Source organism: Poecilia latipinna, unplaced genomic scaffold (assembly GCF_001443285.1).
Source record: "Poecilia latipinna isolate Pla-1442-1.1 unplaced genomic scaffold, P_latipinna-1.0 Scaffold1538, whole genome shotgun sequence".
Lineage (NCBI taxonomy): Eukaryota > Metazoa > Chordata > Actinopteri > Cyprinodontiformes > Poeciliidae > Poecilia > Poecilia latipinna.
This window is the reverse complement of record NW_015114154.1, coordinates 45,530-60,252: the sequence shown is the minus strand read 5'-3', so window position 1 is coordinate 60,252 and position 14,723 is coordinate 45,530. Positions and strand designations below refer to the sequence as shown.

Below are 14,723 nucleotides of genomic sequence, written 5' to 3'. Positions count from 1 at the left end.
TAATTAGTTAAGAGTCTAATTATCTTGAACAAGCATACCAAAGGAGCATTTAAGATAAATACAGTAGGTAGCAAAATCCGTATTTCTTTGAAATTTGTCAGAGATAAAAATGGTAAATAAATATTATACGCTAGAAATACATATTGTGTGACAAAGTTTGTTTTTAACTACTCAATTCGACACGCTTTATCGAACTACAAATATATAATGGTAGCCAAAGCCCTTCTGTGTCTTAAAATATAATTTGCCTGTTACAATGCGGTTGTTTTACGCCAACAAGCAATAAAGGAGAAGATGAACATTATACTTAGAGGAGATGGTGGAAAAAAATTTCTGATCCATGTGATGGTTGGACAGAAATGTGTATCAGAACCTGCTCCTCTCCCCTTTGGAACAACGTTGCCATTATGCTGTAATTTTAATCTTAATGCCAGGTTAATTGAGGAAAATTGTATATTTTTTTCATTCTTCACCCTGAACTTCTACTGACTTTAAAACATGTTCCTACATATCCCCCCACTGACAGGACAGGGCTAATTTATTGCTAATTGGCAAGAACTTGTTGATCACTGGATGATGTAGATGTGGTCAGCAGGTTAATGTTTAGGTTAATGTGACAAGTTGATTGTTCAATGGCTATGCTCATGCTAACTGCAACAACAGTGATGGCAGAAGTACCATCAGACAATTTTCCTGGCGCAGTAACTTTGACAGGTTATTCGTGCTAAGTCTGCTTGTTGGGAAGAAGATTGTTTGCTAAAATTCTGCGGATTAGGATTCTGTAGTTTTCTTTGTGTGTTTATTGCTAAATAGGCTGATAAAAGCAATCCACATTGATCCATATGGGATTCTAATTATCTTCAACAAACGTACCACAAGTTTTTCTGTTTTGTGCCTTTAAAAAAATGAAATAAACACATAGGAGTGGATAACAAGTATAGAAATGCATAATTTGATATGACTGATTTTATTTAAAGAAAACAAATGACTAAGATCAGCACTGCTGATAATCATCATTCACAACTACATTGATTTTGAAACACTGACACTCAAGTGAAGAGTGAGAGGATTCAGAGCTTTGACATTCAGATCCTGTCCTGTTGCCTCTGACGTATGTATGTGCATTATGTATGATAAGCCATGTTACTATTTTTTTTTTTCTTCAGACATAAAACATTCCTGACCATCTTGGGCTGAAAGTTGAAAGCACTATGTAATGCGAATGTCCCTAAGTGATCAAACATCTATGAGCTGAAAAAAGTAGTGTCAGCCTGTGAATCATCAGTGCTGAAAAATGATGTTACATTGATGGTTAAAAACCCAGTGGTGCAAAATCAAAACATAATTTTGACCAGTTAAATTTAGTCGTTCATATTTCCCAGAGCATTCAGTTTGAGATTTCAGAGCTTAGTTAGTTGATTAGCTGGACCCTGGTTGCGAATTTTACAGTTCAATTCTTTGTGTTTGATGGCTGATTATGATTCTGAACTGCACATCTTAAAAATACTATTGAGGGTTGCTCCTTTTTGCATCTTTAAAATCTGTTTGATCTGTTGAAATACATAGTTACAGTCATAAAGCTGAATACTTCATGACTGGAAGTATTCACCAACAATTTGTCTTTATTTTTAACAAGCAGAAACATTTTGAGGAATTCCTTTCTTTCAGCCAGCTGATGGACAGTACACAGCAACAGTTTGACAGGGTTACTCTGTTCTGGTAGATAACTCTGGGGTGAGCTCTCACTGACTTTTGATTTAAAATATTTCACACAGTAAGACCATATGAAAATTTAGATTTTTAAACCAAAATGTACCTTCACAGCAGGCACCTGCCCATGTTTAGTCACATCTGATCCTGTATCTTTCACGTTTCTAGTGTACATCATTATACATAGAGCACTAGATTTGCAATCCTTTGTGTACGCATCAGTTTAAGAAACCAGCCATCCGTCGCTTTTTTAATCTCCATAATGAAAGTGTGTTAATGCCTCCAATTTATTGCCTGGTCAGCCAACAGAATAATTAGCTTTGTTCAGGTTTTCACAGCAATGAGAGCACAAGTACAACAACATTCGGAATCACAAATTCTAATCAAACGCATTAGTTATTGTACCTGAAGGTATATTAGAGAAGAAAAAAATGTAATTCGATTATGTGTATCACAATTAATCTTTCTTATTTTATTTATTTATTTTTTTTTGCCATTGTGTTGTTCCCTGCTGCTCTATTTGTTCTGCCTTTGAAATGCCTAAAGTTAACCCCTTTTTTCTGTGGAATCCTTCTGCTATGATCAGTATTTCAAAATATCACACACACACACACACAAACAGATGCTCACACGTACTTTTTTGTGCTGTAAGTCTAAATAAAGAGGCTTCAAGTCTTTATTGATTCTCTGTGACCTGGAGTCGATACCACAAACTAAATCAGATAATTGAAGTCGGTGTCAAGCTAATTGCATTATTGCTTTAGTCCTGAAGAAATGACCCCTCTGCTGCAGCACAGAGATTGCAACATTAGTGGCATCCATCGCACATCTGTCATTAAGCAGCAAAGGACTGTGTCACACAGCAAGGAGTGTAAATTGATTGTAAATATAATATCTTCAGTCGGATGATTTGTCTAACACCACAACATCGTGTTATTGCAGACGTTTTATTAGTCATGCACTGCTAATTTAATGTCAGAAAATTTAGAGTGATATGCAGTACTGCAAGTTTTTATGTAATTTTAATAATTAGTTCAGTCGACAGTTTGACTGTTAAAAACGAAGCATTCAGGAAGCAAATCAACAGAAACGCGATGTTGACAAAGTGGATAAAAGCTGCAGTGGAAAACATGTACCTCTTGTGTGCGTTTGCCTCCAGTCCTCCAAACGTGGTTTATGCAAACGAGAATACTATTTGCATAGACATAATTAGGTAATTACAAATCATTTGGCAATGAGCTCAAGCATGTGCAGAGACCAGAGACGTTACACAAGTCACATTGTACTGTACGGAGTTAATGAATTGCTGCTGAACAGCATGTGTTGGAACATATGTTGTGTCAGAACTCCTCACAGAAAACATCAGGTGACATTTTCATAAATTCTAGTCACACAGAAAGGAACCAGGGGTTGAAGTCTATTTAAAAGAATGAATTGAAGAATACAATGAGGAAAGAAAAAGTAAAGTCCAAAAGATTTGGGGACATCTATAGTTAATAGTTAATTAGAACCTCAGTTTGGACATAAAAATCTTTGCAGAAAAAGCGAACTGTGTTTAAGTGAACCAAACCGAGCCTGTGAGCAATCAGGTTCACCTAGCAAGTAATCTGGTAGCAGAGAACCAAATTTAGTTGCACTGTCCAGTGCAATACTGTGCAAAAAAATGTCACCCACTTTCTCAGGCCTTATTGCTTATGTTCAGATCCACACATCCCCATTCCACACTGTTTTGGGTTTGGAGACATAACTCCCCAGATTTGTTTGAAAATTAAACACGGTCCCATTTTGTGCATTTTTTATAAATGAGGACCAAGTTTTTTAACGCTCTACAAACCTGTCCTATTCACCCATTCATGCACACTTTCTCACAGTCCATCAAATCATGTTATAGCATAATCCAGGACATTTTCTGATGTTGTTGGAAGCCAAAACTCCCCGGTACTTAACCACAACCTTTTTGACAGTGGTCAAATGATTTGTCTCTAGTAGTGGAACATTTTTATCTCACATATTTTTCATGTGTTTAAAGTTCAACTGAGCACCAGTGTTTTTATGTATATTCAAAACATATAAGCAACCCTTTTTATTCTGGATAAAACAGGAAGAACTAAAACATCTGATAAAATAGCGCCTTAAATGCAGTGACTGAAGTGTTTACAAGAACTAAAATGGGTAATGAATCAATGCTGCATTTGATTTGTCTTAGACGTCAGAGCTCAGATCTTAAATTTGTCTCCGTCACCATTAGAGGGCATTTTAGCAAAAAGTCTGAAAACTTGGGAGATTTTTGAATTTTTGTGCTCAGTTACCAAGCTACACAAGTCAACAGCAAAATGTTTCAGAGCATTTCATCAATAAATAGCCCTGCTTGGAAGGCATTTTTCTGGCATTGTCTTGGTAGAACAGTTGCCTGGCAGCAAGGAGGTACTGGGAATTTGCATGTTCTCCCCATACATGTGTGGGTCCTACATGGGTTCTCTGGCGTCATCCCACAGTCTAAACAGTCCAAAAACATAACTGTTAGGATAAGAGATAACTCTAAATTGCCGTTGGATATGATTGTTTCTCTGTGTTACCGTGTGTTGAACTGACAACTCATCCAATAACTTCTCATCTCATCCAATAACTGCTGAAGACAAACACCAACACCTGTTACCCCTCCCCTCTTGTGACCCTGAAAGGCCAGGCGGGTGTAGACAATGGAAAACCGTATTAGCCTTAAACATTCATTAAAGTTTCTAAACCCTTGACATTCGGAGATGATTTGGAGCGTCAGTTTCATAATGGAATGAAATGCATATTTCTCCGTCTTCCAATGTGAACAATCAGTGGGGTGCCAGGTGGTGATTGTCTATTTCAGAGCCTAAATGTACCGTTTCAGAAATATGTTCAGATGAAACATAAACAACACTATCTTAGTTTTTTTACGTTATGTTAAGCTATCGTACTTTTTATTTTCAGAGCAAGAAGATTCCTTTGAGTTCATCATTGTGTCATTAACGGGCCAGACGTGGAACTTCGAAGCGTCTACATATGAGGAGAGGGAGCTGTGGGTGCAAGCAATAGAGAGCCAGATCTTTGCCAGCCTACAGTCCTGTGAGAGCATCAAGAACAAGGTACAGTAGGTCAGGAAACATAAGGAGCAATAAGAAGACACGTATAGGATCTAACTGCTGTCGTCCAACTATTCTTCTGCCTCATTTACATTCCTCTTTTTTCCTCATCCTCCGACCTTACGGTGCCCCTTCCCCACCTCACCAGCTTGAAGCTACGGCACGTGGGAGGTAGTCAGACAGGTGTGCCGCAGTGTGGGGAGTCTCTTATTAAAACTGACAGACATCAGAGGGAGAACACAGCTAGTGTCGGGCTACATGGGGAAACACAGCCTCATTAACATATTCATATTCTCTCTGTTTCACTTTTCACCCGAGCCACTGAAGTTCCTATCACCTCCTTGTCAGTTGTCCACAACCTGAGTCCAGCTGTAATTGTTTGCCTTCTGTTCCCCCACACTGGAACAATTAGTTCCTGTTGACTTATTTTCTCCTTAATTTCTCACAGTCTCGGTTAGGCAGCCAAAGTGATGCAATGGCCATTCAGTCCATACGGAACGTGAGGGGGAACAGCTTCTGTGTGGACTGTGATGCACCCAGTGAGTATATCCCTGCATATCTACAATACATGGATATTACAAAGAAGATTCAAGATTACATAACATTCTAGATTAATATGACTAGTCAAAATAAGGAATCAAAACAATTTGCTTACTTTTTCCTAGAAGCTATATGTGCTTTAGCTATAACAAATCTGTATCAAGTTGTGCTGTAAAAACCTAAAAAAAAAAAAAAAAAAAAACATTTTTGTTTCAGTTTAGGTTTTTGATTGTAAAGTAAATAGTAAATATACAAAAAATCTTGTAACTGAGGTTTTAAAAGGAAAGAAGGTATCTAACACATTCAGCTAAGTCCGTCATTAGAATTTATATTTACCCACTTGGCTAAATTTAAGCCGAATTCAGCAATTTCCAGTCATATTGGTCAACAATATAGCTTTTAAAGATTCACTTAGAGGATGTGTCTCTTCTGATGTTTTTGCTTAAACATGTCATTTTTAAAAAAATATTTTTATTTTTACTGTTCTGACCTTTACCTGTGCAAAGCTGGCTGCTAGGAAGATCCTTTACAGTTTCCCCTAAAAGGGAATGTACCATTAATGGCATTATCTTACATATTAAAAAATGTGCCTTTTCATTTTGCAAGATTTATTTATTTCACAGCTTAACTGAAAGAAGGCAGTGATCAATGGGGGAAAAACATGTTGGATATAAAACAGTCTAACTTGGGTTACTTTTGCAAATCCAGTCTTGGCTTAATACTATGAACTAAAGTCATTAACACAACCTACTGACATTAGGATAATTATACAGCATAGTTTAATATTGGTACCATTTCTCATTTCATCTTCTGGAGGAACTTGAGTGAAATCTGACTAAATTGAATGTTTTACAGCAAATGTCTGTGCAGAATGATGGGGTTTCCTTTTATTCTTAAGAAACAGGGTCACAACTCATGAACTAATGTTTGATCAAATCTAAAAAATAAAAAATAAATTTTTACTTTCAAGTAAAAATGCTAGCTCTTTCTGACCTGTTCTTAATGATTCCTGATTTTTCTATCCTGTAGACCCGGATTGGGCCAGTTTGAACCTGGGCGCCTTGATGTGCATTGAGTGCTCGGGCATGCATAGGAACCTGGGCACCCACCTGTCCCGCGTGCGCTCTCTGGACCTGGACGACTGGCCGGTGGAGCTGAGCATGGTGATGACAGCAATCGGCAACGCGATGGCCAACAGCGTATGGGAGGGCTGTTTGGAGGGATACACAAAGCCAGGGAACGACAGCACCAGGTTAGCACGATTCTGCAAATAAAGGTGATGCTTAATGAAGCGTGCAGAGATTAGAGGAGGAGAAGGCATGAGAGTCTTCTCTCCATTAGCCGCCATTTATTAGCTACCCACATTTCAGCGGAGGCAGTTCACACCACCAAATGCTCCATAAGAATCACCAGGGGGCCATAAATGTCAGCCCACTGAGTCAAAAACACATTATTTTATGTCTTGAGCTCGTTCTTTTCATAGACACTGATCACAATGTCTGTTATGTCAGAGATTGTATCCTTCACCGTACCTACTGCTCTCTTTTTATAAATCTAATATATTTTTTCTCTGTTCATTTTTGCAGCTTGAAAATAAAACTCCATGAAATGCAGTGGTATGTTTGACACTGTTTTGCAGTTGCCTGATGAAAGTCAGTGTTGTGGCTTGACAAAAGAGTTCTTATCATGGGAAGATTTTAAAAATATGCGTACCGGTGAACAAACAACACGTTTGTTTGCAAGAGCATTGAGATTTCTCATCATAATTGGCAAAGACATTTCCTTTTATTCTTGCATCTTAACCAAAGGTTTTTCTGCTTCTGCATATATTTCTGCCCACAGTTTCCGTTCCTCTAAGGTACCCAGAAAACAGTCTGGTAAGAGGATTGTTATCTCTTGTTGACTGTTGAGACCCATCGTCCCAGTCTGACTAATGGTCTGTTGTGTGGCGGTGCAGGTAATTAAGCACACCATGATGGCTAAACCCCACCCCAACAGCCAGGCCCCCAGGTCCCAAACCACAATGTCACATATCCATCACACAGACCTGGGTCATCACTCTGTCTGTCGCAACAAAGATTGTCTACAGGGTCTAGCTGATGGCAGTTGAGCTTCGTAACTTTAAGAGAAGAGAAAAGCAGAAAAAGGTTTTTTGGGGGTTTTTTATGCTAATGCTCGCAATTGTGCAAGTACAGCTACAGGAAGAGGTAATATATATTTTTTAACAATTTAATTTGTTTGTATACCATTAGGTTTGCCTATGAGCAAGATTATCAGTATTTGGATTTGACGTTGCATCAATCAAGCTGTTTTTTTTTTTTTCCTTTTTTATATTCTTGCTTTTTGTTTCTAGCTGACACTAGAGATGTGCCCATCAGTTGACTAGAAATCAGGATCTACCACAAGATAATCAGCATCATTTATTTACAGATTTACGATTTTTAGAAAATATTTTAATTTGACAAGATTTCAAAAATGTTGCAGCACTAAAGTAATGAGAGGTGGAGAGACATAAATGAGAAAAAAAAATGTGTGACCAAAGTTTATGAAAGTAGTAATTTCATCATCTGCTTAGCATGCGGTGACATCACTTTTCATAATGTCAGATCGGATATTTCAAATTGTATGCAATCAGAGTCTTAATGCCAACAATATATTTGGCATGTTGAATGGTCTCTAATAATCTCATGTGTAAATTTTTACTGACTATGATGCTAAAACTTACGGGAGATGGTGGGTCATTTTAATAATGGAAAATAAAATAAAAAGAGCATGAAAAATTTGGCTTAGAGGTTATCACCTCAGCCTTAATTTCTCTTCTGCATTTATTAAATGCATCAAAACAAAGATATTTCTATCTATATTTACATAAGTTGAGAGCATGCAGTTTGATGCACTTTCTTTGAGCTGCAGGCTTATGCGTTGTTGCAGAAATGTTCCACATAAGACTGAAATATCAAGGAGTGTGTTATATCTTAAATCATGAGACTTTTTATGGTGACATCTCGGCCATTTGTAGATACAAAAACGCTTCACTTGAAGTGATGTTTTATTTATCCGCTGCTTGCAAACCGCTCGAATTTATCCTCCACTCTCTGGCCAGTTCAGACCTGAACGATGGCCTACAGTTGTTTATTGAGTCCTTTCTGTGTTGAAGTGCTGCACTGTGGACTTGATGAAAGATTATTGATGTTGATTCCTCTCCCTACCACTGTCAGTCCCACGTCACCGCAGGCAGGAAGGTTCTTCACTGTCTAAAAAAAAATCCAATCCTGTCCCGCAGCAACATCTCCATTAGCTTTTGCTGTCAAACAATAAATCTCATTTGCTGGATAACTAATCTTTAGACCAAGAATATAATTTTAAATATCTTACATTGCCACTGGTTGGTGAGATGTTGATGGTTCTCTCCTTTATAAAATCAGGTATATATCAAGTAGGATGAATAAATTCCAGCTGATTGATTTTTTTTCCCCCCTTCTTGTGCTTTTTTTTTTTCTTTTAAATGCAGTTCACCATAAAAGTGAGGATTTTAATTGTGTCAAACTGGTGACACATAGCAGCTTTGTCTTGACACATAGGCAGGCTTTGTATGGCTACTGACTCTGACTAAACATTAGTGACACCTAATCTAAACGATTCAGTAACTACCTGAATATCAACTTGGTGTCTGATTGAATGTCTCCTGCAAGACTAGTTTTGCCTCTTGCATTTTTGAGATTTAACTTAAAGGCGCTCATCCACAAGATTGGTTTGGCTTATGATATTCAAGATCTTAGGATCTCGGTATGTAAATTTGTTATACGCAAATCAGCACAGCTGCTGAATTATAGTTGAACATTAGGATGACTGCATGCTTCACGATGTGAAAGTGGTTTGAAAAATATTTGCATGTGTGAACTGACCACCTGTTTTAATAAATTGTATTTACATGGTTTGGATTAAGCAATAAACTCTACGAGTGTCTATTGTTAGCTTTTTTTTTTTTTCAGCTGGATACCAAAAATGCTGCCATCCAAAGGTACTTAAATGTGGGTGAGGCTTCTTGTTATATTGAAGTGAGTCAACTTTATAGGAGTCAGGTTATCAGGTTTTTTTTTTTTTTTTAAAACGCTCAACATATTTTTCTGAGCTGATAGTTTACACTTACTCCACCAAATTAACTCTCATGCTGAAAGCAATTAGATTATTCTCAAAACAGTTACACTGCTTACTTCACTTGTAAGAAAAAATGCTGTTTTCTTATTTTTATTTTACTGTATTATTATTATTATTATTATTATTATTATTATTATTATTATTATTATTATTATTATTATTATTATTATTATTATAACCAGACAATCCAAATTCCTTAATTAATAAATTAACATTTACTTACTGATTAGTTTTATTTTTAGCGCAATGCAAGGTAGGGTCATTTCAGAAGAAGGTTTCATCTGGCTATGCTTCAGCTGAATCTGGAATGATGAACTTGTTAGTACTTTCTGTCATTGCTCATCTCTGCAGTCAGCATATTACATGGGAGCTGTTCCTTTAATTAGTACCCACAAGTCATTGTGTTTTGCACGTCACCTCTAATTGCTTGGCAGGTTTGTGACAAAAACAATACTGGAGATTATTTTTGATGGATATCATGGGAGTGGTCCAACAGTTAGCTTTACCTTTATCTTCCTCTTGCACACAACGAAACGCACGCACAGAAGCACAGACACCAGTTCTCATTTGGGGAGGGGGATATCCTGGAGCGTGGACGGATGTGGACGGCTATCCCTCATTGATGGGGGGCCTCTCACTGTCACCCTCTGTGGGCTCTGTGCCGCCTTCGGCCACAGGCGGGTAATAGCTCTGATGAGAGCCCTCCACTTTGTTTCAGAAATAATTTGCCACTCCTGCCGCCTGCAGGGGCTGCGTGGTAATAAAAATGAATCACACCACTAACCTCTCCAAACCTGGTCCCTCTGTCTACTTTAACCCATTCTTCTCCAGCTCTCCCATTGTCCAGTCGTGCTGTTTGCAAAGGAGGTCCTGTCACCACAAACACGACTGCAAGAGTAGCTTCTGCTGCTCACGGTTGCCCCTGAACATCGGGCAGAGCTTCCAGGCTGTTCACAGGCTACAACCGTTGAAGCGGCTGGTTCTCAGGACTTTTTTAGAGTAGTCGGCCTCACCAGGAGCCCTGGTGGAGGAAGACTAATTAATTAAGACAAATGAATGGCTGAGTCTTCCAATGTCCTCTGTCTGCTTTCTCTTTCTAAATGAAAGCCACAGGTCAGTAATTATCCCTGTGTGGGAGAAGTAGCACCTTGGTTGCTAATTGCCAATATGCCACTGGATTTCAGGGCCAGGTGGACGGAAAGAAGGGATTGCTCTGTTATAGCATGGGCATACTGAGCCATGCAATGTATACTCACCAAACACTTTATTAGGTCCTCCTAAATGAGTTGTTGAATTTAAACTTAGCATCAGAATGGTAAAAAAAAAAAAAAAAAAAATGAATCAGTTAAACGACTTAGTGAATGTCTTGTGGTTGTTTGTGCCAGACAGGCTGGTCTGAGTGTTTTAGAAACTGCCTTTCTACTGTCCTACATGGTAGGACTCTTGGGTTTGCATAGAATGTTCTGTTTTTCAGAAAAAAAACGGAACATTCTATGCACATCTTGAGAGCGGTTGCTGAGTGGACAAAAATGCCTTTTTTTTTAATATTCGAGGTCAGGGGAGAATGGTCACACTGGTTAAATGGAAAGATAACAGTACCTCAGGTAATTTCTTATTACAGCCAGTGTGTCAGAATAATTGAAGAAGATGGAACTTGGTGCTACTCTTTTCAGCAACAAACAGGAAACCGAGGCTACAATTCACTCTGGTTCAATAAAATTAGATAACTGACTGGAAAAACAGTTATGGATGTTTTCTTGGCACATCTTGGACTCCTTAGTACCAGATGATCATCAATTGAATTCCTAAGTAATTTTGCTGAACATATCCACGCCTTTATCACTACAGTGTCACCCATCTTCTGGTGGATGCTTCTAGAAGCAATCTCAGACGATCTCAAGCTGCTTTTTCTGAAGATGACGTTGAGTTCTCTGTGCTCCAATAGCCTCCGCGCTCACCAGATCTCAATCCAGTTGATCACCCCACGGATGTGTTGGAACAGGACTGGATTGACATGGATGTGCAGCCAACAAACTGCAGCAACTATGTTAATATGAACCAAAACCACTGAGAAACATTTCTAACACTTTGTTGAACCTATGCCTCCTGGAATTTGGGCAGATCTGAAAACAAAATGGTTTCGACTTGATGGCAAGGTGTTCCCAATTAGGTGGCTGGTGTATTTAGTCTCAATAATGTTTGGAAATTAAAATAAATGAATAAGAATACCAACAAAAAACAACAACAAAAAAAAACAAAGGATTTAAATCTGTCACTTTATGTGTGCAGGACTACATGAAGCAGTCCACACACTTAAGCGGACCATGTGTTATCGTCCCCTCAGCTTTGTACGTGAGGCAAGGGTTCAGCAGGGGTTAACAGCATGAGCGTTTAAGAGTGTTAGTCTTGCTGGCACAAAAACAGAGCCACTCCATCATGAGGAGTCTGACAACCTCATTAATGTCACAATATATTCAACTCATCCCTCTGCCTGCCTTTTGGCAACCAGATGCTCTCCCACTGGCAATTCTATAGAGCTCAACAAACCTTTTGAGTTCTGGTCATCTGTTCGGGTTGCACCGTGGAAGAGAGACGGGCAAGAAGCATCGACTGGACTTGTAAAAATATTTGTCTTCATTCTTTTTGGAGCTGGTATTCTCAGAGCAGAGCAAAGCTGGTCTGCACTGTAACCCGCTGGACCATGGGAGGCCTTATTTAGCACTCTTAGTGGAGCGTTTACTGTGTTGCTCCTTCATTTCTCGCCCTTAGCAACCTTTGATGCTTTGGGGGCCCCAGCTTTTTCCTTCTGTTGTCTGTGTTTTTTTTTTTTTTCTCAATCTCTGTCATTCCCCTCTCACCCTCCCTTCTTGTCTTTCTACTGCTCTTCCTCACTCTCTGCTCTTCCCTCCCCGTGGTCTGTGGAAGTGGAGCTCCTGGCTGCATGGGAACCAGTTCTATAGAAGTCCTCCACCCCCACTGCAAAGTCTGTTCAAGCTGGTCCAACCACAGCCGTCTCCCCCACCCCCGGACCAACTCCCATCGCCCCTTTCACCACACCAACGCCATTTCTTTCCCTTTCAAAGCATTTATTTGATGTATCCACAGTGAATGTGGAGGCTCGTGAAGAAGAAGGAGGAGGAGCTAGAGAAGCTTTGATAGTTGTGAAGCACTCAGTGTGAGTTTGAAAGATGGGCGAGTACTGAGACGGACATCCTCCTCTTCCTATATGGACCAATGCACCTTTATTACAGGCACTTAGATTGGTCATTTTGTGGCATCTCTTGCTCCTCCTCCCCCGTCTCACGTTCTATTCCCTTCCTATAAATTTCTGTTCATCTTTGTCTTTCAGGCTTGACTAATTATCCTTGTTTGTTCCTCTTTATTTGAATTCAGTCATGTGTTCTTGACTCGTGGGTCGGGTTTAGGAGAATCATTCTGCCATTTGCCACTTAATTAAGTCAGGGTCAGAATGCATTGCTCAGCATAGAGTTGGAGGGACAGAGCTCTAATAGAATTATAAAAGAAACATTTTCTCTACTGTTAAAGCTGCCTTTAACTCACCAGATTCTGCATAGGCAAATGAAAAGGGACACCAGTTCAGGGCAGGAACCTCATTTCCACTTTAAAACTCAGGGAGCGGTTTTGATGTTGGCCCAGAATTTCATTCACATCAAAGTGAGTGAAAGTTAATCTATGTTTATGATGCAAGATTACTGAAAGACGGAGGTGGTTTGCGGCGAATGTGGTGTGATCGTAGTTAAAAGAGAGGGTCAACACACGTCTTTTCTAGGAACATGAAACCACCTTTTTATCCCCCAAGTAGCAGAGAAATTTAGAACAAGTATGTGCTCCGGGCTGGGTGGGGAAATTGGTGCCTATTAGCTAAAAAAAAAAAAAAAAAAAAAAACCTGTGTGTGTATTGTATATGTAGGACTAGCCATCAGTTCAATTTCCTGAATGTTCCCCCATGCTGTGTAAATTCATTCTCCTTTCCTCTCTCCGCCTCCCCTCCTACTTTGTCCCGGCACTTTGACATGCTAAATCTGCTGATTTTATTTTTCTTCCTCCTGTAGTGAGGAAGTGTCCTATTCAAGAGTCTTGGTTACCCCCTGACTGTCTAAACCCTACCTCTGTTTGGATTGTTGCTCTGTTCCAAACAAAAGACAGAGGCGGGATTACCATTTTACCATTTTACTTCCTTTCACGTTCTTTCTTTCAAGTGGCTGCAGCTAGGGAATTTTTGCTTAACTTTTGCTTCTGTCCCTCCTGCTCCTTTATTGGGTTAACTTTCTAGAAAGGACTGTGAATTTGTTGAATTTAAAGCTCAGAATCAGCTGTGAATGAGGCCTTTCTTGCAGGTCTTTAGGGCTGATTTTGTTGTGAAGGCTAACAAAGTGTCCTCCGGGCTCCTTTCTGAGATGTTGACGTCTTCTTAATGGCTTTTCTCTGCCTTTTTGTTTCACGTCTTGGTGCTAACGTTATGCCTCATTTAGCTCATATCAATTCACTGGGCTCTACAGATTCATGTTATTCATGGTCGACTTTTTCCGAAACAAACTGCACACATCAACCCTACTTATTTGTCACCATACTTAGATTTTTTTTTTTAAAAAAGTTGTGCATATCGTCCTGAGACCTACCTACAGTTCTCAGACTGTCCAGAATTTGTAAAACAAACATGTTTACAAAGAAATAAGAGTGGAGGGGCAGGACGGCCCCTTCCTGTTCTGAGCCGTCCACTGGCTCTAACTGCAATTGATTTGCTAACAGGCTTGTCCGCACATAATGACTGAGTTGGAATTGATGGAGGTCTTACGCCATAAAACTCTGAGCAACTGCAATTGCCCGCTATTAGGGACGTATTGTAGTTCCGAATAATGCTATCTTCTGGAAGAAAAGGTTTGCTTTTAGTGTGCTGGGCGAAAATACTTTCTCTTCCACATTTTCTTTTCATGCCCAAAACAAAAAATGCAACAAAATCCTCAAAGGTGCCACAAGTTTAAAACTATTTTGAAGTGGGTGTAAATAGCTTCATGACCCTTGCAGCTTTTGGACTTACTCAATTTGGGCTCGGTGCTGATAAGTATTGATCTTAGGCTCCATCCAAATGGGGACGAGATTTGGTGCATCTGCAAAGGTTATTTGTTGTTTCAGCAGACACAGCGTTTTAGGAGACCACGAACAATCATTTATGAAAATGGG

At 39.2% G+C, this 14,723-nt stretch overlaps 1 protein-coding gene across 1 annotated transcript in view; it reads left to right on the top strand.

Moving 5' to 3' along the window:
- The window catches only part of LOC106963472 (arf-GAP with GTPase, ANK repeat and PH domain-containing protein 3-like), a 99,696-nt gene that overhangs the window by 77,201 nt on the left and 7,772 nt on the right, over positions 1-14,723 (top strand). Inside the window, exons 14-16 of the mRNA XM_015058402.1 lie at positions 4,672-4,826; positions 5,272-5,362; positions 6,393-6,615. Coding sequence (XP_014913888.1) covers positions 4,672-4,826; positions 5,272-5,362; positions 6,393-6,615 — 469 coding nt within the window. The remainder of the gene's footprint in view (positions 1-4,671; positions 4,827-5,271; positions 5,363-6,392; positions 6,616-14,723) is intronic.